The sequence below is a fragment of the Tachysurus fulvidraco genome, chromosome 6, assembly GCF_022655615.1.
Source record: "Tachysurus fulvidraco isolate hzauxx_2018 chromosome 6, HZAU_PFXX_2.0, whole genome shotgun sequence".
NCBI classification, from domain to species: domain Eukaryota; kingdom Metazoa; phylum Chordata; class Actinopteri; order Siluriformes; family Bagridae; genus Tachysurus; species Tachysurus fulvidraco.
The window spans coordinates 15,558,276-15,582,964 of NC_062523.1; the positions used below are offsets into that span (position 1 = coordinate 15,558,276).

The 24,689-nt window shown below is 38.5% G+C and overlaps 1 protein-coding gene across 5 annotated transcripts in view; it reads right to left on the reverse strand.

Moving 5' to 3' along the window:
* kalrna (kalirin RhoGEF kinase a) overlaps nt 1-24,689 on the reverse strand; it is a 149,881-nt gene that overhangs the window by 34,276 nt on the left and 90,916 nt on the right. For 2 of the 5 annotated variants that reach the window (XM_047814983.1, XM_047814984.1), the window contains exons 12-33: nt 24,331-24,500; nt 24,015-24,189; nt 23,024-23,219; nt 20,560-20,726; nt 18,261-18,380; nt 16,455-16,673; nt 16,110-16,259; nt 14,749-14,863; nt 14,485-14,600; nt 14,110-14,232; nt 13,125-13,307; nt 12,665-12,783; nt 12,183-12,249; nt 11,852-11,961; nt 11,536-11,605; nt 11,347-11,436; nt 10,363-10,455; nt 9,979-10,090; nt 9,655-9,845; nt 8,317-8,418; nt 8,000-8,142; nt 7,758-7,860 (exon numbers count right to left, since the gene is read on the reverse strand). In XM_047814983.1, coding sequence (XP_047670939.1) covers nt 7,758-7,860; nt 8,000-8,142; nt 8,317-8,418; nt 9,655-9,845; nt 9,979-10,090; nt 10,363-10,455; nt 11,347-11,436; nt 11,536-11,605; nt 11,852-11,961; nt 12,183-12,249; nt 12,665-12,783; nt 13,125-13,307; nt 14,110-14,232; nt 14,485-14,600; nt 14,749-14,863; nt 16,110-16,259; nt 16,455-16,673; nt 18,261-18,380; nt 20,560-20,726; nt 23,024-23,219; nt 24,015-24,189; nt 24,331-24,500 — 2,934 coding nt within the window. Of the gene's footprint in view, nt 1-4,723; nt 4,875-7,332; nt 7,516-7,757; nt 7,861-7,999; nt 8,143-8,316; nt 8,419-9,654; nt 9,846-9,978; nt 10,091-10,362; nt 10,456-11,346; nt 11,437-11,535; nt 11,606-11,851; nt 11,962-12,182; nt 12,250-12,664; nt 12,784-13,124; nt 13,308-14,109; nt 14,233-14,484; nt 14,601-14,748; nt 14,864-16,109; nt 16,260-16,454; nt 16,674-17,810; nt 17,828-18,260; nt 18,381-20,559; nt 20,727-23,023; nt 23,220-24,014; nt 24,190-24,330; nt 24,501-24,689 lie in introns of those variants that run through there. The other 3 variants (XM_047814985.1, XM_027164354.2, XM_027164355.2) reach the window with 3 other exon arrangements.

Consider the following 24,689-nt stretch of genomic DNA (forward strand, 5'->3'; position numbering starts at 1 on the left):
CAACCTACATTTCTCTGTACTCTGTCGAGGCGTCCAACTGATCCTCACAAAGACATTACAAGTATTGTTGCTTTAATGCTACAGCTTAAAAGCACAGAGAAAGATAAGAGACTATTGAGAAACTTAAGTTTCATGAAAGTGTTTATGAATTTCGCAACAGGGCAATGTGAACACGAAGTCAAAGGTCGAATACATAAGTGCATCTAGCAATTGGCTTTGACCCACACCGACAGTAAAAACAGACAGATTGCCAGACAGATAGCAAGACAGACTCTAAGGAGATATGAACCAAAACCTTCAAGACTATTTAATTTATTCAGTCAGTCATCCACCTTCATCAGAGACAGGTTTTCTAAGTTGTTCACTTTTTCAAAAAACATCTTGAGCGTGTTACTGATTGCTTTATGACATTTTATGACAGACTTCACCACCATAATAAACAAGCCCAACAAGAGTCAAAGTGTGCATGATGGCTGGATACTACAGGATGTAGTTTCCTCATGCCGTCTGGAAAAAGGCACAGAAGCATTTGGGCCCTCACGACCAGACTGCGTAACAGTTCCTTCCCACAAGCCATCGGACTCCTTAATAACTGAAACTGAACTTTTCTGAGCACATCATACACATGCATGTCACCTGTATGGACTGCACAGACCTAGACCAAATACACACACTTCCAATATACATCCATCAACCTGTTTACATGCTGTTTTTGCACACTTTTTTGCTCTTTACACATACTGTCTAACATTTCAGTCGTTTGCAATTTTATTTGTAATTTTTTGTTTGCACTGTCTTTTGTCCTGCACTGTTTTATCTATCTTGTTTGTCTTGTCCTGCACCGTCTTGTTTGTCTTGTCCTGCACCGTTTTATCTATCTTGTTTGTCTTGTTCTGCACTGTCTTGTTTGTCTTGTCCCGCACTGTTTGCACCAGGTTGCACAGTTGCACTTTATGTGGCTAGGATTTACTTACTAAGTCCCTAGCTCTGTCTTTGTTTTATGTAGCACCGTGATCCTGGAGAAACGCTCATTTCACTGTGTACTGCAACAGCTATTATGGTTAAAATGGCAATAAAAGCTTCTTGACTTGACTTGATGTCATACTTCTCGGCCAAATAAACACACGATGTGCTTCTCAGGAATTACAAACTGGTTATGAAAGTTATGACATCACATCCACTGAATTATATTTTGAGGTGTGACTTCAAAAATCCCCAGTGAATTAGATGAGAGATGGTCAAAAGGCACCACAATGTAAACACTGAATCAGGTTTCAAAGATAATACACTTCCCTACGTGGCATAAAATAGAGGCTGCCCAACTCACTTTTACACATCTACCATGGCTGACTAATATATACAAGACAGCTTAAACTGAAATAAGAAACAACCAGGAGAGTGAACAGAGACTTCAATCAAACTCACAGAATCAGTAAAGTGTCTTGCTGGAAAAGTTTCTCAAGCATCTGAGAGCCTAATTTCATTATGAGAGATGACATTTGTAGAAGAAGCTGTGATTTCTGTTCTCCCAGTCCAAAAGACTCTAAACAAATGAGACGGGGTGTCACTCCCTAGAAAGGTCCGAATCAGAATTCCAGAGAATATCAATTTCATTAATCTCAGAAAAATGCTACTAAATTGTGCCTTGCTTTGTGATTGTGCCATCAATCAGAGATCTTTTTTAATTTTAATACAGAAAGCTGCATAAAAAATAATGTATCTCTAAAGCATTTCTCTAAAAAAATATACATCATTTTTAAAAGATATGCTACTGTGGACATAAAAATTATACACAGGCACAAAGAAACAAAAAGTGCACACCTTAGTTACAAGGATGATTTAACACAGCAGTGTGAGCGCTTGTGTGTAATTTTCTGTATAGGAATAAGTTTTTAGCATGGTCAGATGTCATAGATCAGTATCAGTACATGAAAACCACCTGTACTAGAAGCAATCCTTTTCAAACTGTATTAAAGTTGTGTGTATTTCTTCTGGGTGTGTGTGTCATAGTAATTAAAGACAAAAAGGTCAACGAATGGAACATTCAATTTAGTTTATCTGTCCAGGTTAGGTACAAAGTTTTTTCCCCCCAACAAAACACTAAATAGAGGAGTAAATCATGCAGTTACTGTGTTAGAATTTACACCCTGCTAGTCTACAAGACTAATGTTCCACCATGTTACCACGTCATGTGGCGACTCTTATGATCTCACATTAGTAGAGCCTCATTTCACACTGGAGGCAGCTGCTGAAAGGTCAGAGAGGTGGCTTGTTTTAACAGCACAGTCGTTTTTTTGTTTTGTTTTTTTAAATTTTTTAATTATTCTTCCCTCTCAGCAACCATCTGCATGTTGAAGTATCAGGTCTCAGATTTGAGGGGGAGGAAGGAGAAGTTGCTAGGTGATTTTCGGTGTCAGACAGAAAATCCCCATCTCGGAAAGGACACGCGTCAGGTGACACAGGGTTTGTGTATGGGATGGAGGTTATTTGTCATGGAAATTAGAAGCTCTAAAAAGGTTTTTGACCCCTCTGTCTGTCTCACTCTATATTTGTCTTCCTCTCTTATTTAATTAATCATCCAGAAATGGTGCCTGAAACGTACGTTCTTTGTTTTTTCCTGGAGCTACAAAAGTAATAATAGAGTAGTAAGAAAAGCTTTAAGCTAGCAGTTTACAAAATATGAAATGTTTGAGCAAAAAAATTGCTATGTTGCTATATTTAAACAAACAGAGCTCAACATTAATTTGAGAAAAACATAAGCTACATTGCACGCTACTTGTTCTATATTGCACCTCCTGCTGCACTACACACATCTGCCAAGGTGTGATTTGACTTTACAGTGGAACAGTATTGAACTAGGAGGATTAATTAGCATGCATCGATGATAGAAAATCTTTTAACAACATAAAAAACATAACAGGTTATGACCTCACCATTAAACATAACAAAACTAATAATTTAAGTGCAATGCCAGGACAGAATCGAAAATCTCATAACCAAACATTGTCCAACAACTTGCTGACATTTTGCCACTCTAGACAGTACAAGATAATGAAGAGGTTAATGATCATGTACACATTTCTTTCCCTTACAATTATACATGCACCATTACCTAGCTAAAAAGCCATACTGTGCATGTCTACAGTATATTAGTTAGTTAGCTTAAATAATGAGCTTTCCAGGCAACCAAATAATGCCACTAGGCAGTATACGAGATTGTATACATTATACAATCCACTTACCCTGCAAGAAGAAATCTAACAGATTAATTATTATATTAATTATTATTTCGTTAATATACCTCAATCACAAACCTCAGAAACTTATTTTGGCTTAGTTTTTTTTATTTATTGTAGAATTTAGTGTTAATATTATTTCTAGCTATAATTTTTCATAAAAAATAGATCACTTCAAATTGGGTGAATCATCAAAATCCTTGCCCAGTGCCACCTACATGTCTGATGATGTGCAGCAGGAGACCATACTACATACTCAGAAAGTAATTCTGGCTACAGTAGCTAGTGCTACAGCTTATTTGAAATTCAGGACACGTTTGTCTAATTTTGTAGCCATTTCATACAGTGATCTATAATTTCTTATCACTGATATTTTATAGAATGAGAAAATACGTAATTCAGTATATTTATGTATTTGCTGAAGATCTGTGCGATGATTTAGGATTCTGCACACATAAGCAAACTTTTCACAAAAAAAGTCTTATCTGTTTTACTATACTCAGTCCATAGGAGGATTTTTTTTTCCAGCAAAACTATCCCTTTAAGCAGTGTACTCTTGTGAATTGTGTTTACGCACTCTAAATCTATGGTTTATAGAACATGCTAGAAGATAGTGGGCTGGAGTGAACTAACACATGGTCAACATGTTCAGGTGAATGTGTCTGACAGTACTGATCTATTGCTTTGGCTCCGATGAACCCTTACAGCAACATGTATCATTACTTAAGAAATCAATACAAACTGCAGAATTCAACTGATGGTTGTAAAAAAAAAAGACATTAGCCCTGACTGCTGATATTGTATTTGTGAAAAGGAAAAAACCCACTAACCCTTGAGTAGGAGTGTTACAGGCTCAGTCTGACCTAATTTCTAGCCATGCCAGTGAAAACACTTCTTATCTCTCATGTGTCTCTCATGAGAATACAAGAAACCCTATATGGAGGATGATAAATGTACGCATATTCAAAGCACTCAATTCAAGAGAACACATATGTCTGTGTGCTAATGGATTTTTCTGTTATTATCTTCATTCTAATAGTCTGTTTTTACATGCTGCCATCATGCAATTCATCCAAATAAATAAACATCTGATGCACAGATGTTAGTCAATTCTCTAAATCATCAAAGCTGAATGGATGCAAAGAAAATTCTTTGCAAAAAAAAAGTTATTTTTTTCTGAAATCTTGTAATTGACTCATTATGTGAATCATAAATAATAAACAAAAAAGTCACATTAACTAGTCTTAACTTCATTCAATATTTCCCATTCATATGGCTTCATACTAGTAGTCATTACATACAGCATCATCACCTGGAGCACCTTTACCCCTTGCGTGAATTAACCACCTGATTTCATAGAATCTCTGACAGCTTGTGGTCCACATGGCACAGCCGTAGCACTAAACCACTAAACACTCCCAGACTTTTAAATGTCTCCGTGGCTCATTCTGACAGCACAAAACAAATCTATAAAAAGGAGTACTTACACGACTGCTCTCCTTGAAAAGCTTAAAGCTCATCCACTTTGGCATGGTGACTTGTCTGTGATTCTATTCTCTTTTCTTCCTGCTATAAACCTCTGTGATCATATTTCACCCTGTGTCCCTCTCGCTCTCTCTCGCTCTCTCTCTCTCTCTCTCTCTCCCAGATCAGTGACAGATTCTGATTGGCTGGGACCGACAGGCTTCCAGGTAGTACTGCAAAACTGAAAACTGTCACTGCTGAATATCTGCCAGCCTGAACAACCTGACTTTGACTGTGTGTGTGCACATGTGCATGTGTCTTTACACAGCTGTGCTCTGGTGGCTGTAGCATGCACATGGTCTTGTGATATGAGGTTTCAGTGGTGTGGGTGCAGAATAGCTTTATTATCCAGGCACTCAAAGTACGCATTATTAAAGAGTATAACATCAGATATAGAAGCTTACTGTGTTCAAAAAAGTGGTCTAAATAATAACCCCATTATTTAGACTGATATTGACATTTAACCTAATTAAACATAAATTCGATTTGAAGATTAAGAATTTATTTCATCTTTTTAACACAAATAACAGCAAACCTGTGACAAGACACAATATCACCGAAAACCTTGTCTTATATGATCAGTCCCCCAGATTACATTTAACAATAGTCCTAGAGGAACACTGCCATGCAATAACAGTGTGTAAAGGTTTTAGAGTTCATTCATTCACTTTCTCTTCAGTAACTGCTTTAGGTCTGACCAACCTTTTTTTTTCCTAGTCATTTGTTCATCTTAGTCTGAATTATTGCACTTACCTGACTCGCCATATATTAGTACATTACATTATTTTTAATTAATGAGGTTTAAGGAAAAGCTAAAACATGAGACTTGTCATAAACAGCAGACTGAAGCGAAGGATTTAATCCCTAGACAGCAGTCCTTCACAGTGCATCACACCCACACTCATTCACAGCTAATATTCACACCTTAGAGTGGCTAGTCCACCTACCAGCCTTGTTTTGTAAGCTACGAAACTACGCAGACGGAAACCTGTGATCAGGATCATATTCTGGACACTGGAACTGTGAAGGACCGACACTGCATGTATTTTTCTGACCGCAGTTAGGGAAAGGAAATTAATTTATAATTACCCTATCCGGTGTCACCCAGATGAGCATGGTTCCTCTTAAGGTTATTTCCTCATATTTTTGATACTGTCGGCTCCGGCTTGCTCATTAGGGATACATTTATAATTCATTTGCTTAATTGATATCTTTTATACTATATAATCCCTGGATCAGCACAAGATGGCTTTAAAGCTGAAGTATATTCATGAAATGGTATTAATGAGGGGGTAAAAACGTATTTAAATATTTAATAGACTACAAGAATATAGTATGTCATTGACAGCATTTGTGATAAACTCTCTCATTCTGTTTTATCAGTTATACATTATCTGCTACTTATGCAGGTTGATGAATAACTGGACAAACTGTCAAACGTTACAACTATTCATCATTTAGACGTTATATAGAGCACTGGTTCATGGAACTATATCGTTTTTCACAATTCAGGACATGAAAGATTTGAGAGAAAAAGAACAAGGTCCTGTCTGAGCAGTAATGGAGCTGTGCCTGTTCATCTCCTCAATGGAACCATAGCCCCAATTAATGGTAAGTGGAAAACCATAGAAAGAAAACGTCTCATGTGTTACGGAGCCTGACTGGGCGTCTTTGTCTGCTTGTTGGACCACAAGATGTAAGACAGCAGAAAAACAGCCAATGTCTGGAGCTTTGGGTGTGTTTACCTCCCAAAACCAAGACTGAAGAATTGAGACATGTAGGGAGATGGTTGTAGGTTGGGCATCTGAGTGGTCTGAAAAATCCACAATGAACTGAGAAAATAACTGTTTAAGAACCCAGAGTGAACATCAGAAAACAATCGACAATGCTGAGCTCGTAAAAATCAACAAAAGCTGACAAAATACAACCACGGTGAATAACAGATTTCTTTGTAACAATAAAATAGATCATAAAATTTCTCTCTTACTCTGTGTGTCTGTACACTGCCCTATTTTGTGTATAACCCTCACTCATCACGACCATATCGCAGAGTAAGATCTCAATATAAAGCCAGCTCATGATATTGTAGATTGTAGACAATTGTGTTCTTATCCATTTGTTAAACTGCACTTGAGCTTCAAGTAGAAAGAAAATACTTTTTCAGCAGAATCGGCACACAAAGAACAACAGGACAGAAAAAAACAACCTGCCCACAGACTCGTCTGGAGGACACAGCAGGGGAAAATAATACTCCCACATGGCAAGTGTGCAAGTGTGTGCTGCTGTTGTCAAGTGTGGAAGAAATGCATGTGGGTTTACAGTATTTACCTCCAGCAAATACGGTGTGCTGACATTTCTCCAACAATGCAGAGCAACAGAACAACCACAGCATGAGAACACTCATACAGTACACTCACTCTCACTCACTCACTCACTCTTTCACTCACTCACTCACTCACTCACACGCACACAACACCAATAAACACACAAACACTCCTGTTAGTAATTCTAATATCATGCTCAAATAAACAATGGCCTGTAGAAAAAAAAGCAGTGTGTAAATGGATCTTACTTTGATTTCACAGGGTCTTTCATAATTCCTCACAGAACGGCAAAAACCAGCACACAACCTAAACAGACTTTTCATAATTTAACATGATTTTTTGTCACTCTAAATACAAAGTGCCAACATGGCTAACATTCTTACTTAGCCATGGTAACACCCCTGCACAAGACTTAAGTAAAGGGCAGGAAACCCTGTTTGAAACCTACTTGTCAATCAAAAGTCACATTGCCCTTTTCAGGGGTGGGGTTTCAAAATTTTCTCAGGAATCCTAAAATGACCCTACAGTGTAGACATGCTACTGGTGAATTGGGATAATTCATCTTGAAATTTGTCTCAGCTACAATGAAAATCTTTCAATCTTTTGTACATCACACAGTACAAAACGGTCTGATTGCAGAACTTAGGAACCTAGAAACATGCTGAGTTTCTACCTTGTCACTGTCTGCTGTGTTCTGAGAGGTTCGAGAGGCGATGGAGATGGTGTCCGGCTGACTGCTGCCATCTCCCTGACTATCAACATCCTCTCCAACTTCTCTGCATAGACACACACAAGTAAATGAACATACAGTTACTGACATGCCTTTAGATATGTAAACTGGAGAGTAAATGTTTTTAAAACGTACCATAGAAATGCTTAGATGTTTGAAAGGACACAACAAGGATGAAGTCTAACCTTTTGCTGTTGTTGCGCGGCTTGGCAGGGGTTTTGGGTATCCGTATAGGCTCCTTTAGTGCCCCCTTCAGGTGAATGATCCTCTCCTGAATAACCTCCCGTATGTTCTTTATCCACTCCTGCTTTACCTCGATGCTGGACGCCTGTGGAACATGTTTACCAAAAATGGCCTTCAGCTGTAATCTCACTGCTATATTATTAAATAAATATGCACAAAGCTAAATAAATTTGCACAATGAGAGCTCCAGCAACATTTGGCTTTATGATATCCTTGACCTGTGAGTCATAATGTTTAACATATATTTCCTATATAGCACCTTAAGGACTGTCTTGTTGTCAGATGAAGGCGTCCGTCCTGCCCAAAGTGCAAATTTACAGGGGTCGCCCTCTATGTGCTCCGTCACCCCCAACTCAGATGTCTAAATAAATAGATAGATAAAATAAAGAGACACAAGAGAATAACTCGTCACTTCGGCAGCATAATTTAATGGACAGTTTCACTAAGTAACTAAATACATGTTAAATAAAATGCTAAGTTAAAACACACTCAATTTAAAAATTCACACACTAAATAAAAAAAAATCTGATTACTGATTACTTTTATTTCTGAAAATTCCAGGAACGTTGCAGAATCTACATCTATATTTGTACCAAAACACTCTTTGATTAAAGGGTTAAGGGGATCTCTCATTGTAGAGATTTAAAACAGCAAAAAAAAAAAAAAAAGCACATCTCTACACGACCTAGAGCTCAGCATATACATAAACCTCCACACACATGACCTTGTTGCCTCTAATCTTAAACCAGATACACAGTTTATGTAGTTTGTGGTGACTGCTTTGGTGTTTCATCTGCTGTCTAAAGTAAGGCCAAATGTTTAATACAGGATTGAGATCTGGTGATATTTGAGGCAAGTCCCAATGTTTCATTTGCTCAGCAAACAACTCAAATATAGCTTTGGTCCTACGCATCATACAGTTTTCTTCCTAAAAAGTGAGAATGTCTTTGTTAGGCTCTGCTTGATCATGAAGCAAGAAATGCAACCTCAGCATCTAGCCAACAATGAACAATGCAGTTTTATGCTTAGCAGCATTCACCCAGGACGTCATGTTAGTGCAGTGGTGCTGGGTTCTGGTTCCTGGACTAATCCTGAGCTAGGGTTATGACGACTGTGTGGAGTTTGTGTTCATTATTCTCCTTATGTCCGTGTGGGTTTCCTCCCACCTCCCAAAAACATGCCAGTAGGTGGACTGGCTGTGACTCTATATTGCCCCTAAATGTAAATGATGGAGTAGCAGCCCATTAAAAATGTATTCCTACCGCATGCCCAGTTTTCCCAGAATAGATCCTGGATTTGCCATGACATTGATGAAGAGTTTACTGAATATGAACATATTCGTTCTCCTGCACAAGCTGATTGATATGACAATTGATTGAGCTCTTGGTGAGCGTGAGTTATTTTTGGTTTTACAAAAATCCAACCTTGCTGTAAACGGATGTTGTGCTCGCTTGTGTTGCTCTTCAAATGCTTCAGATTCATTAGTTATTAAAGCTACGCTGAGCACTAACACTGAAAAGAGTGGTCCGCTGACTTCTGTAACTCCAAATCATTACACTTTTATATACAAAAGGAAGAGTGCAGACATCCTGGATACCAGTAGTTTGCTTTTGTAGACGTATTTAGTGCGGCCAGCAGAGTCTTTGATCTCCTTGCTGAAGACGAGGGAGATCTCGAAGAGGAAGAGGTGGCGGTCTCGTCCTTTCCGGATCAGAGATTTGGGGTCCCACACCTGGAATGTGTCCTGTAAGATCAGCTCTCCCTGGACATCCAAGTTCTCATCAAAGCCTTCAGACAAATAAAGAGCAAAGGTCAGATCAGAGGTCATGAAGGTTTATTTTGATTCGGATCATAGTAAGTGTATCCTCTGTGCTTTTAGTGTATAAAGCTGAGTAGCTCAGTGGTGGAAAAGTGTTCATACCCTCTAGCATGCTGAGGTGCATGGCATCGTTGGCTCTCTTGGGCACTGCCAGCATCACCTCCAGTCCATCCTTAATCTCGCCTTTACCCTCTTCACAACAGCTCAGCAGCTCCTGAGAGAACAAAAGGAGAAAACCACGATAAATGATACATGTGGCAAAATTTTTAGCCAAAGCAACTTACATTTTATCTTGTTTTAATACAAGTGAGTGTTAAGGTCACTATCAGGGGTCCAGCAATGAGTGCTTGGCAGACCTGGGATTTGAACTTTTAATCAGTACTCCAACACCTTAGCCACTAGGCTACCACATAGCAATGCTAGCTCAGAAGTATAGTAGAATCATTTGATATACACAAAAGCAGCTCTGATGTGCACACACAGCACCTTGAGGAGAAGCTGGTACTTGGTGATCCTCTGTACAGGCTTGATGAGGTAAGAGGAGATGGAGTTTGTCAGGCCATGCCTCTGCTGGATTTCCTGCAACCAAGAATAATCAATAGATCAACACAACATGCACAAATATAGCACACATTCTCTCCTGCTGAATTCATTAAGGTCTGTTTGTGCCTCATGATTACTCATGATTTACTGCATGGCATCCCGTAATTCAGTGTCTGGTGCCCTCCACTGGCTAAGATTGAGTGTTTGTCGTGAACATTCTCTTACAGCCTCAATTAGACAATGCAACCCGATTAGCTACACTATGGTGCTCTATGTACAAAACAAAACTCATTCTTTTCTTCTGTGTCTTCTGTGAAATAAGCTTGGATTTCTTGGAGTGTAACCAAAAGCTTTATATCGATCTTGGGTCCATGTCTGATTTGATTGATGTTGTTCACTGGAATTGTATATCCTTCAACCCTGGATATTTCCTTTTTGTCATTATTACCTGCTATGAGGTATGGCTAGGGATAAGGTAAGCTAGCACTTGACGGTTGTTACACGGCTGCGTTTGTTATATTGGCTTGGATCTGCCTGATAACATTTGTCACGACTGTGTCTGTGTACAGTACGTACTGTTCACACAGTATGGCTACTATAATCTAAGAGACATCCAATGTGGTCAGAAACTCCCAAGATTCACTAGGGCCTACAACATCAGACTCCAGTTCCCTGACTGCACCCTCACTCGGCTTGCTCTTCCTTGCACTAGACCATTCTGTTTGTTGATCGCCTGACCCGTGCCTGTTATTCTGACACCGATTCTGAATTGGAACTGTTGCCATTGTGTTATTATAGACAGAGATCTGTCCCTGCCCCTCGCTTATGACACAGAAAATCACATTTACCCTTTCTGATACCATCCCAACACTAGACTGGGGTTTAATAGGGTTATACACAGAAAAAGAATAGAGAAGATGCTCTTACATCAAAAAAGCTTCCAGCTTGCTCCAGAATGAGCTGATTTGAGTCTGGCTTATTTTTACAGTAAGTCACATAGATCTGGAATTTATCTGCCTGGAAAAATAAAATAAAATGCATTTTTATTATAATTATTATTATTATTATTATATTAAGAGGCTTGATAGTAGAACAAGGTGCATCAATGGCACTCACCCATGTGACAAAGCAATGGCCCACATCCTCCGGCAGCTGCTCGTAATTGATTAACTCTTTCAAGAAAATGCTAAATAAGAAAAAATAAGAATGAAAAGAATATTTAAACAAGGTCCAGAATCATCTGCATCTCAAACGAGGAACGTAATCAACACTGTATTTGCTGACATTCATATATTTAAAGCTAGATCTGAATTGAAATAAAAACACAGGCATCGTAGTAAAACTCAGGTCCTTGATCAGAATCAGAATCCGATTAAAGATAAACCTGATTAAACAGACAGACAAAATGTTTTGTTTATAGTTAACATCATACTTATTGTGGAAGTCATAAATCTCCTGGATGTTTCCAAAGATGACATGCTCTTTGTTGGCGATGCCGGGCGGGATCTCTTCCACACCACTAGTCATCTCCCAGAGGTACGTCTGTGTGTACATAGACACACACACACACACACACACACACACACACAGACACACACATATGCACGCACACGCACACACAAATTATGCCACATAAACCAATATTAAATAAATTTACAGGTCTTTACATTTTGACAAAAAAAGTTAAATATTCTCAGAAATTACGATTTTATCATTTTAATATAAATTTTAATTTGTAATAATTTAGGAATGTTGTCACTTACCTCTAAGCATTCATGAAGATCTCTAACATAGGCTTTTTCAGTTTGTAGCAACTCTGCCATAATAAATCTAATGGTGCACACACACACACACACACACACACACACACACACACACACACACACACACACACACACACACACACACACACACACACACACACCAGTTATCAGTGTAGCCGAATCCAAGGAAAGAGAATGTGCATTTTATGTGAATGTTATTTTTAAATGTAATCTAATTTACTTTTTGATTATTCTTATATCATTTATTTTTCCTGAATTTAGTTTTAATCGGGATGAGATATATTTAATAGGCATGAGATATATTCCTAGACTTTATCCAGTTAAATAAATCATTAGTATACTGGTTTCAGACATATAGATTAATCACTTCCTATTTTTAAATCTGGGACCGGTTGACTGTTATATTTAACATAATATAATATTAATATTTAACATAATAATTTAGAGGTTTAAAGACTCACTCTTTCTTTCTGGCTGACTTCCTTTTCTCCTCATTGACCTCATGGTTGGGTTCACGGAGTTTGACTTCTGGATCAGTCAGGCTGGCTGGAATGATATCTAACTCCAGGTCCTTATTATGCTGAAGGTGAGACAGACACATACATTCTGTCATAGATAATCTGAGGTAAGAGCAATTATTTGCTGCTGTAAGAAATTATGGCTCATCATGAACCTTTCACTTTCTGTGGGCAAAGTGAAACCCGATTAACACGATTAACAAAATGTTGTTAGACGCACAAAAATCTCTGGATCAACTAAAGTTGCATCGTTACTACCACAGCAATGGCATGATGTAGTCGTAGTGGATGTAAATTTCTTTTTCCAACCAATAACAGGCTCATAAGTAAAAGTGTTTTAAGCCATTTAAATAATCCAATGTGCTTTATATGTGGTTAAGATGATGAGCAGGTGCTTTGTCACCTCAGTGCTGATGCCCAGCACGTTCTCCAAGCCGCAGCGGTATTGGCCCATGCGCTGGGAGAAGTCTCTGTAACGCCTGTCCACCGTGCTCACCCATTTCTTCAGCTCAGTCACATGCACATGGCCCTTCTCCACAAAGTTGTCAGCCAACTGGATGAGCAGCTTCACCTTCTCCTTGGTTTGCTGAGAGATACAACATGCAATATTTATCCTAAATGCTAAATGACTGAGTTTCTCTGTGTGACAGAGTTTAGAAAAGGCTGTGAAGGCTTCAGTATACAGGTGTATGTTTGTGCATGTTTGAAAATCTGCTGAGAGAGAAAAAATGATCTACGAATGAACAAAGATGTAGAGGGTCATTTTTAGAAGTTTCTGTTGTGAGTCTGTTTAAGTGCAATACCAAAAGGAAAGGCAGTGTGTATACTGTATACACTCCCCAAAATGGCCGTAGCCTTTACTGGATGCAGGGAAATATCAAAGACATTAGGAATTTGAAACAATGCTTTCAAAATTGTAAAATCATTTGTTTCTCCTGTCTGAAATTATCATCTGCAATGTCTCAATGTCTACTCCTTAATGAATCTCTTTGTACTGAACTGACCATTTCATAAAAACAACAAGATATCCTGTAAAACACTGGAAATCACTCGACACTTAGACTTTTCAACATACACTCGAGTTTGTAACTATATAGATAAAAAAAAATAATACTAAGAATACTATAAATACATTACACAATGCTGCTGCCCATGAACTCAATAGCGGACTGGTCACTTGCACCCTCGTGAAAGTAAAATATTTTTACTCTTGACATTATTTGGTAGGATCACAGTCCCGAGGTTCACCTTTAATCTCCTTTAATGTGAATCTTTCTGACAAGTTTACTTTATATGTATTGAAAAATATTAAGACCTAGAAGCATCTTCAGTTGTTGGTGGTCAGTGCTGATGAAAAAGAGAGAAAGTATTGTGTGAGGAATACATACCTTAGCAGAGACACAGAAGTTCTCATACTCTTTCAGCAACTCTTGAGTTTTCTCCGCTGAGTCTCCTACAGTGTTGTGAGTTGAGAGGAAATATTCACCTGCCTCCTGAAGCCAGTCCAAAGCCTGCATTGTGGAGATAAAGAAACGTTGCAGGTGTGAGGAAGTATATAAGATATAAAAAGGCATATACATATAAAATACAAATTATTTTGGTACAGATGCCATCACTATACAAATGGTGAGGAATAGTGAATGTATGTGTGTGTGTGTGTGTGTGTGTGTGTGTGTGTGTGTGTGTGTGTGTGTGTGTGTGCGCGTGTGTGTGTGTGTGTGCGCGTGTGTGTGTGTCCTTCTGTCTGGTTTGATTAATTTCACCTGTTTGGTGCTGCGTTCAAACACCACATATTGCTGGCACTGATCCAAGCGGCGCTTCTTCATGGTCCAGAAGTGCAGGACTCTGTTCTCTCTCTGTAACAGCTCATTAAGGATTGCTACAAGAGCAGACAACATAGACTATCAGTGAACAGAAGATGCGTGCATTCAGCATTGTTAACCATAAGCGCTTACGGAATAGATGCTACAGTTTTTATCTGACCCACATACAAGAACACAACGTGAATCTGCCTATGGCAGTCTGACCTTTGACCTGCTGCTCGGAGCCGCGCGTGTTGCCAGAGGAAGCAGGAATGCTGACGTTGTTGCGGTGGATGTACTTGAGGAAAACTTCAGCATTACGTCTGGCTAGAGTACATGCCTGAAACAAGCGTGTTATCGGAAACAGAGATCAGAGCCCTAAACAAGTCCTGCCTTTGTGACTGCTTCAGTCACGTCAAGAGGATCAGTTTAGTGGAATGATACAAAACACTCATTCTGACATCTACAGATAATTACACACACAATTCGATTTTACACTAAACTAATCTGGGCAATAAGTAGAGAAAAGTGGATTAGTGAGAAACTGTGAAGTACACATTAACACAAATTTGGAAGGAATTACAGCGGCTAAAAGAGATCATCCTCATAAAGCAGAGCTACGAGCATCACAGAGAATTATTTCATTATTTCAGAATTTAAGCTTCACTAAAATCCGGGAATTAAAAAAAAGACATAAGACCCAACACAGAAAACACAGTTCAAAAGGTCTAAAATAGTGTAAATACATGTATTATAAATTATAGCAATTATAGAAAGTACATTTAAAATGTAAACCTATACACAGAAATAAACAAAACACTTTTAAAAGTATCTGAATTCTTCAGTCTCCTTTGTGTCTGCATGCAAAGATAAATCGTTTGGATAATGTACAAGTTTCTTTAGTGGACAGATCAGTGCTAAGCATTAACTGTTAGATCAGACAAGCAAGTTTTGATGGATGGTTTAAGAGTTAACTAAACTGGCCATGATTTTACATTTAACTCTTTACCAGTCTTGTGGTGTTCATGTTCAACATTCAATTTCTTTGTCATGTAAAACTTCACATTGGAGCTGAAAGACTTAGAAAACACCTATAAAAGAGGAGACTCAGAATATTAAGAATAATAGTTTTTCATAAAGGTTTTTGTTTTCCCTAGTCTACAAGGGGCAATAGCTTTCCTAACAAAATACAAAACATAAACCTCTCAGATTGATTTTTTTCATTCAAATGATTCTATCTTCAGTAAATGGGGATATTAAACCCATTTCTGCCCCAAGTGCTTGTTCATAAGCATCTAAAACTTGAAGGTGTTATTAAACCACTAAAATTCTGTGTAAGATTATCCCACCAGAAGCAAGAACATCTCACACTGTAAGCCAGCATTGTTCTGACTAATTTTATGCCATACTTGTGGCGATAAAATAATTCATTTGTTTATTAAAATGTCAGAAATGTCATTGTTCATTCCACCAGCAGAATGAAACAGCAGTGTACCCCCATATGTCCATTATGGCTACATATGTAGTAAAAGTGAGCTTACATTAGTATCCTATCCTAAATGCACTTGATCGTTTTTTTGATTTACCTTCAGGAAAGCCTCTTTCTGCTCCAGATGTTTGCTGATGAGAGGCAACACATGGTCACTCTCAGCTAAAGATCCCAGCTTATCATGTCCTCCACACCAGTCCTCATCCCGTCGGTATTCCTGCTCCAAACTCTCCAACACACTGCACACCTATATACAACATATACTCAAGTTCACAATAAACCATCCTTCATTCCTATTTAATAAACCCATCTTTTCTTTAAGTGTGTCCTTTTTTCTTAAAATTTTATATTCAGGTTGATTACTTTGAGATAAACACAGATGAATATTGTGTATTATGGTATTTATTGAGTAACCAGCAGATGGTGCAGTGGTGCATTTCACCTGCTCGGAGGTCTTGTAGAAGGCCACCGAAGCATTAACTAGCTTGAGCCTGTCCTCCATTTTTAGCATGAGCTGCTGCCAGTGCATGGCCACCTTTTCAGCACAGGTGCGGATGGCGTCAGGGTCATAGTGGCCCGCTTGCAGCATGACTTCTGCCTTCTGCTGGACCTGCAGTGCACTCTGATGGGTCTTCTGAAGAGAGTTAGCGTGGAACAGGGACTAAAGACAGAGACAAATACAGAAAATGAATACAAATAATAATTAGTTAAAAATCTTAGGACTTAAAATGACAAAAAACAATGTGGAACTTAAACCAGACAGTGTCGTCTTTTTACTGGAACAACGACAGACATTCAATTCAATTTTATTCTATTTGTATAGTGCTTTTAACAATGGACATTTTTATCACTTTACTATTTACTAACATCCACAGATATCTAATCATGTTTAGATTTCTCTCAGCAGTGCTCATTATTATGAGCTATTTACTATTTAACCTTCAGTACATTTCTAGGCTTCTTCTATAACTACTAAATCTTTTAAATCAGTGTGTAAATACTAATGCATGCAGTATATCAGATGAAATATTGACTGCTTTTGCTTTAATTATGAACATGTTTATAAAATAGACTGGATCTGCATGTCATGCAGAGTATGTAATAGTTAAAGCTTCAATGCGTCATCTTTAAAATTCCAGATGAGCCAAGAAGCCTAAAATACCAACTCCAAGAAGGGAAAATATTTATAAAGGAGCTCTGAGTCATACTTCTCTCTAGGTGTATTGTTAAGGCTGAAGACTAACAGCTCCTGCTCCGTCTGTGGTGTGTTTCATCAGAATGTTCTCTTCCATACAAAATCTTGGCCTAAAGTTCTTCACGTAAAAGTCTTCCTTACAAGAGGAAAGAGGTCTGACACTTTTTTTTTACTTTTTTAGGTAATTGCAAGCATATCTTTTCTGGCCTGGGAGCAGGAGCTGAAATACTGATGATTATTACTGCTACAGTTACATCCTGTGTACTGATGTAATAAAATGCTGCTAATACGTTTTTAAGAGGTTTTGTATTTATCTCCTTAAATGGCTTCCAGAGCTGTTCTGAGCTGTGTAGGATTTACGGTGGTTGTGTGTGTGGGTGTGTGTGTGTGTGCATGTGTGTGTATGTATAAGTCTGTGTGTGAATGTATGTGTGTGTACAGTATGTGCGTGTATGTGTTTGTGTGTATGTGCAAGCTGGAACTGTTTGTGTTCTCGCTGTAACTGGTTGTGAGTGTGTATGGAGGCTTGTATATGTGTGTGTGTGTGTGTGTGTGTGTGTGTGTTTGTGTGTGTGTGTGTGTGTGTATGTGTGTGCTATGTACCTCTATAGCAAGCTGGAACTGTTTGTGTTCTCGCTGTAACTGGTTGTGAGTGTGTATGGAGGCTTGTATATGTGTGTGTGTGTGTGTGTGTGTGTGTGTGTGTGTGTGTGTGTGTGTGTGTGTGTGTGTGTGCTATGTACCTCTATAGCAAGCTGGAACTGTTTGTGTTCTCGCTGTAACTGGTTGTGAGTGTGTATGGAGGCTTGTATATGTGTGTGTGTGTGTGTGTGTGTGTGTGTGTGTGTGTGTGTGTGTATGTGTGTGTGTGTGTGTATGTGTGTGCTATGTACCTCTATAGCAAGCTGGAACTGTTTGTGTTCTCGCTGTAACTGGTTGTGAGTGTGTATGGAGGCTTGTATATGTGTGTGTGTGTGTGTGTGTGTGTGTGTGTGTGAGTGTGTGTGTGTGTGTGTGTGTGTGTGTGTGTGTGTGTATGTGTGTGCTATGTACCTCTATAGCAAGCTGGAACTGTTCGTGTTCTCGCTGTAATTGTTCTGCCTCGGACAGTGAGCTGGCATTAACCATGCTGGCATTCAGCATAGACTCACCATTGCGGATCCAACTGAGCACCTAAACACAAAATCACACACACACACACACACACACACACACACACACACACACACACACACACACACACACACGATTAGGAATTAAACATCAACCCAGAATGTACTGCAGCTTTTACATCTTCTTAATGAGTATGTGTGGCATTCTGGGAAAACTCATCAAATGTTGCCGAATCTGTATTCTAGCAAAATATTTGTACCTATTTTTACACAAGAAATCATAAACATATTTCCCCAAAACAATGTAGAAATGTTTACATTAAGTTTCAAAACTAGGATTTCTCTAACAATAGTATATATGTACGATATGTACGAGAAAAATAGCTTTCTTAGATAAATGTATACGTGTATACGTTGTTTATATTATCATCGTTATTACATTGCTAATTATTATAAGCCATGGGAATTATATCAATACATAACAGTTGCTTTTATACAATGTATAAAAATATGTTCAGCATTAAACAAATTTGAGCAAACGTACAGCATAAAATAACAGCATATAGCTAATAGACATAAGTTAACAGAGTGTTATACCTCAACATCATTTATAGCATACATCTATAAATTTACTAATGCTTGAAATTTCTGAGATGCAAAAGAGAAACACATTTCAGTTTCAAAAGTGTAGATAAAATAAATGTCACATTGTGACAGGATTTCCCCGGCCACCACACACATATATGGAACATGAATGTCATGAATAATTCATAGCAGTGTTTGGTTTCAGTAGTATTTAAAGCTTTATATGCTCGACTAATTCAACCAGTTTGCTGGTTTTTGAATTTTAAACATACATGAAAACAGATTCCCTGGTGGGTTCAGGTTAAGCCTCATTCTCTCTCTCTCTCTCTCTCTCTCTCTCTCTCTCTCTCTCTCTCTCTCTCTCTCTCTCCCTCCCTCTCTCTCTGCCTCTTTCTCTCTTTCTGAATCTGCATTAATCATCCCATTTCTCTCTGTTAGCACGTATATAAGCGGAGGCACTTGATGGCTGTCTCTGGAGACTCTGCTTGACCCTTTATTACATCCTGAAAGAGACGAGCTCGGAGAAAGCAGGAAGGAGTGACAGATATCAGATTAGCCGGAGGCATCATTAGCCTCTGACCCTCTTAACACAACTGATAATTCTGTGTAAACATACTGTAGTTTACTCAATGTGTAATTGGATGTTATTGTGATATTTTTCTTTAACCTGCTACAGATGATGAATTCTGAATGTCTAATGTAGACCTGTATAGGAAGTATATACAGTTCTCTAATTGTTCCTTTAGATCCACAGACAGTCCATCCAAAATACTCTGCTAACTGCATCACAAAATTTATAAAAGGCTGCAACAATCACAAAAATCCTGTAGGGACTGTATACAGACTACCTTCATTAAAAGTCAGGGTAGCAAAGAATTATTATTAATCACTCAGAGTGTTTATAGTGTTGTCTAGTCTAGTGTATTGTTGTCATTCAATTTAATAATGAACGTCATGAGACGGGATTGCTGAATGATATAGAACCTTGGCTGTTCACTGAAAGATTCTGTATGAACACCACACCTAAGAGAAGTCATGTTTTATTCATGTGGCCAAACTTTGATGTTTTGCCTGGAGAGGTGAGACTGAGAATGAGGACACACACTACACTATTCTGTACTGAAAGTCTTCATAGCATTCCACTCGAACCTCACAGCACACTTGCTTTAAATGTGACAGATTTCTGCTGACTGCTGTTCTCTCTGATTTGCATACGGATGGCTCAAGCTGAACGGTTCAGTCGGTTATATTTCTAACACTATGTATGCACCTGCATATGTTTCTGTCACATACTTCTGCTAGATACTGATGGCTGTTTCTATGGATTTATTTGCAGCAAATAAAACACTTTCTCCTTTGCAAAGCCATGCAATCTGGTGGTTACACTCATTTGCATAATGTTAAGATTTCTCAAACTTTTGCTGCTACTTGTCAGGCCAGATTTTGCTACATTCCAACTGTCAAGCCTTCCCCGAAATTAACATCAAACGTTGAAGTAGTATAAGATGGATGCTTTTGCATGTAGGTGTGTTTTGAATATGCTTTGTGCCTATAGATTTATGAATATGTTATAATTGTGCAAGATTGTGTGTGTGTGTGTGTGTGTGTGTGTGTGTGTGTGTGTGTGTGTGTGTGTGTGTGTGTAAATGCTTTACCTGTTTAACCTCAGCCTGTAGATGGCGCAGTTGGAGACACTGCTCTATCCGTTTCTGTGTCTGCTCTGCACTTATGTCCAATTCATGTTGTTTCTCATGAAGAAACTCCAGCAGTTCCTGAACCTGTGTTGCCAAATCCACTTCCTTCTCCCCTGTTAACTCAATGCCTACACACACCCACACACCAACACACACCAACACACACACACACACACACACACACACACAAATGAGAGTGTTTTGCTTTGCTGTGTGGAAACGAATAAAGGATCATTAGAAAAATGTATTGGAAATGATTTCAAATCATGTTTGCAAACTAAGGGAAGACAAAAAATTTTGGAAAAATACATTTAGTGTGCAAGGTTTCACAGATTTTTCAGTTTTTATTATTTCAATGAACAAAATCACATCATGTTAAGATACATATTATGATATAAAGTCATGTGGTTTTTATTGGCATTCCTTCATTCCTCGGTACAACACATAACATCATGCATGACTACATACATATTAAATCTGCTCTTCTAACTATGCATGACTGTTTTTTTTAATATTTCTAGCAGATGTCTCTGTCTCCTTCATATCAGGTCTGGAATCTGAGAAAATCACTGTCAATCTCTGACATGTTTTAACTATTATTATTAACATTTAGAAAGATCTGATGTTTTGGATTGAGAGTGGCATGCTGGTGCAGTGATGTTGTTGCATTTGTGCCACACAGCTCCAAGATTCTGGGTTTGATCATGAGCTTGAGTATGCACCTGCATATGTTCTGCACTGTCTGTGCAGAATTTTGCATGTTCACATGTTCTCTGCATGCTTACACAGATTTCCTCCTATTGTTCAAAATCATGCAGATAGGCAGATGCTGTATTGCATCTAGATATGAATAAAACTGTGAAGGAGAGCAGAAGCATGGGAAGTGGTGATGTTGTACAACTGAGTGGAAGGTTGTGAGTTCAAATCCCAGGACCACCGATCTGCCACCTCTGTGCCCTTGAATAACTATTATCTCTCAGGTATATTAATGGAATAAATGTAAGTTTGGATAAGGGTGTCTCCCAAATGTAAATGAACAAATATTTCCCCGAGATCGACTGGTGTGGATATCAGCATAAATGTATTTGTGTTCTTTTTTTGCCAGGGGGTCTTTTAGATAAATAAGTTAGATAAATTTAGGTAAGTCAGGAGAATGTAAACTTTTAAATTCTTTTGCAGTAACAGAGGAACAACGCTTGAATGTTGACATGCATATACCTATAATGGCCACTGGGTGGCAGTACCTATTTACTTTCTCCATGGAGTGTCACGTGCACTGGGCAACCTGTGTGCACTATATGGCTTGGGGTCAATATAGTAAAACCATATGGTGCATGATTTATAATTTACGGCCATTGTAGAGGGAAACATCATTTATTAATCCACCATAAGGTTATGCTTGTATCCATCTTCTAGAACAGAATAGCAGAAAAAATGTAATGAAAAATGTGCAAAATTTAAAAATAATTATTTAAAGTGCGATAGACAAAATGTATAAACTGTGTTAAAATAAATTCAAATAAGAAGATCGGTTATGCAGCTTAATTAAAGTGTTCAAACCTGCACCAGAGAAGAGACAAAGACACACCCAGTGCACGAGTTAGAGGGAGTGTGTGAGATTGCCTCAGTGTGATTTGGCAGAGTGGCATTTCCAAAGCCAGAACAGGCAGAGCCTCGTGAGCCAAGGTCCATATGGGGAGTAAGGGGGGGTGTGAGATGGGTCAGCAGTTTAAAAAAGAAAGCCTGTTTCCCATGTTAAAAATATCTCTAAGACACAGAAATGCAGACAGAAAGAGAGCAAGAGGATTATAGGGGTGGAGAAGTGAAGGGGTGGAAGAGATAGAAATCAAACTAGGTAGTTGCAGGCAATATGGAGAGAGGGACAGGGGAGGTTATAGAGTGGCCTTGATTATTTAACCTACGTTTTGACTTCTATCCATGGAGAGGTGCACAGCTGCTAAGTTAAGCCAGAGAGACTGTAAAGCTCAGCTGCTTTGTTGGCTCAGACACTCAACGTCTGCTTATCTCCCTTTCTTTATTCATCTATCTACATCCATCAGTCTGCCCTATAAACATTTCTGTCTCTGTAGCTTCTCTGCCAGCATTTAAAGATTTCTTATTGATTTCAAGTCTTGCTTTTGTGACAGTAATCCATCCTTCCATCCATCCGTCCATCCATCCATTCATCCTTCCATCCATCTATCCATCAATCGATCCATCATCCATCCATCAATCATTCCATCCATCCATCCATCCATCCTTCTATCCATCCATCCATTCATTCACCCATCTATCTATCTATCTATCTATCTATCTATCTATCTATCTATCTATCTATCTATCTATCTATCTATCTATCTATCTATCTATCTATCTATCTATCCAATTATTCATCCTTCCCTTTTTCCCTTCTTCTCCCTCTCACCTGAAGCCTGGACCTCCATGATGTACTGGTGTAGGTCTTGACCCTGCTGGATGACCTCATATGTCATGTTGTTCATGGCCAATTTTCTATCAGCGTGCCTCTGGAGCCTCTGTTCTACCAGACTGGGCTCCTCTGCACTGAATTCACTAGTCTGCCGTACCAGATCCTCGTTCCACGTGTCCAGTTCTGCAGTGACCTGCACATCACAGGACAGGGCAAAAAGTCTAAATTCATTCACAGTTAAACAGAGAAACAATACTTTATTACAAGAAATTGATTTAAAGTTTTGTATAACATTCATGTCATGTCAGGCTGACAATATCTTATTTGATGCAGTGTATCTGGAAAATGATTTACATTACCAAAAAAAGGTTTTCAAAAAAATACATAAAAACTTATTTAAACATTTGTATGTAGTTAAAGAAAGAATATAATTATAAATAAATATTAAGGATTTTAAGGATGAAATTTTGGAGACAAAAACAGGATAGAGGCCCTGTGGTTGTACTGTACCTGCAGAGACAGAAATGAAAACTGGCAAGTTCTCCAACTGGCTTGGAAAAACCTACCAGACAATTTCCTTCTAAACCATTTATTAATGTGCTAAGAAAGCTACTGTGATTGTAAAGTCACTGTGTGGCCACACAGTATATTGATGTCATTTTTGTGTTGTTAAACTACTGGTAATCAGTTATTTCATATACTGACACATGTCTGTATCAACCCACATAAAACACAAAAAAGTTCTCTGCTCATTTATTTTAAGGCATGTATGGATTGAAAAGTTGTAGCCTGTTGAAACAGCCAACAATACCACAAAATCCGAAAAGTACATGTACATTGTACATTTTTGTCATGTGTAATAAACAGATTGAAAATGAGCACAAATTCATGTCATATTTGTCACAGTAGAGAAAGTGAGCAATCTAAGCCTGATACATTACATGATATTACATATAAATGACAATACTGCTTGACCTCATCTGCTCACCTCAATTGTGTACTGTTCAAAGATGCGCAGTTGAAGAAAGATGTCTAGCTTAATCTTTCTTTCATGAAAGAGCTCCTCCATCTGACCCTGCGCCTCGTCCAGCTGCTGTAGCACACTCTCTATGTGAGCTATAGAACTGTTGTGGGGCATCTTATTACTGTTCATTGCTGAGTCTCTGTAAGAGAAAGGGTCTCAGTTTGATGTTTGTTTTGTGTGTGTGTGTGTGTGTGTGTGTGTGTGTGTGTGTGTGTGTGTGTGTGTGTGTGTGTGTGTGTGTGTGTGTGTGTGTGAATGCATGTGTTTAGTGTGTATAAACCTGAGTTGCTGAATGAGGTCCTCTCCCTCTTTAATGACGTTGAGCGTGGCCTCTAGTGTAGCGGCTTGCTGCTGCTGAAACTGTTTGATCAATTCTTGCACAGAGTCCACAGAGTCTGAGCACACCTCCTCTAACAGTTCCTTCTGCAGGTCCTCCATCCATGTCCACAGCTGCAAATACAAACAAATACAAAGAAATCAGATGAAGAACTGCATGGCCTCAATTTATTTGTATAGCGCTTTAACAATGGACATTGTCTTAAAGCAGTTTTACAGAACATAAGAAACATAATCCAAAATGTTTAATAATATAATCATTAATATAAATATGTATTTATCCCCAATGACCAAGCCTGAGGT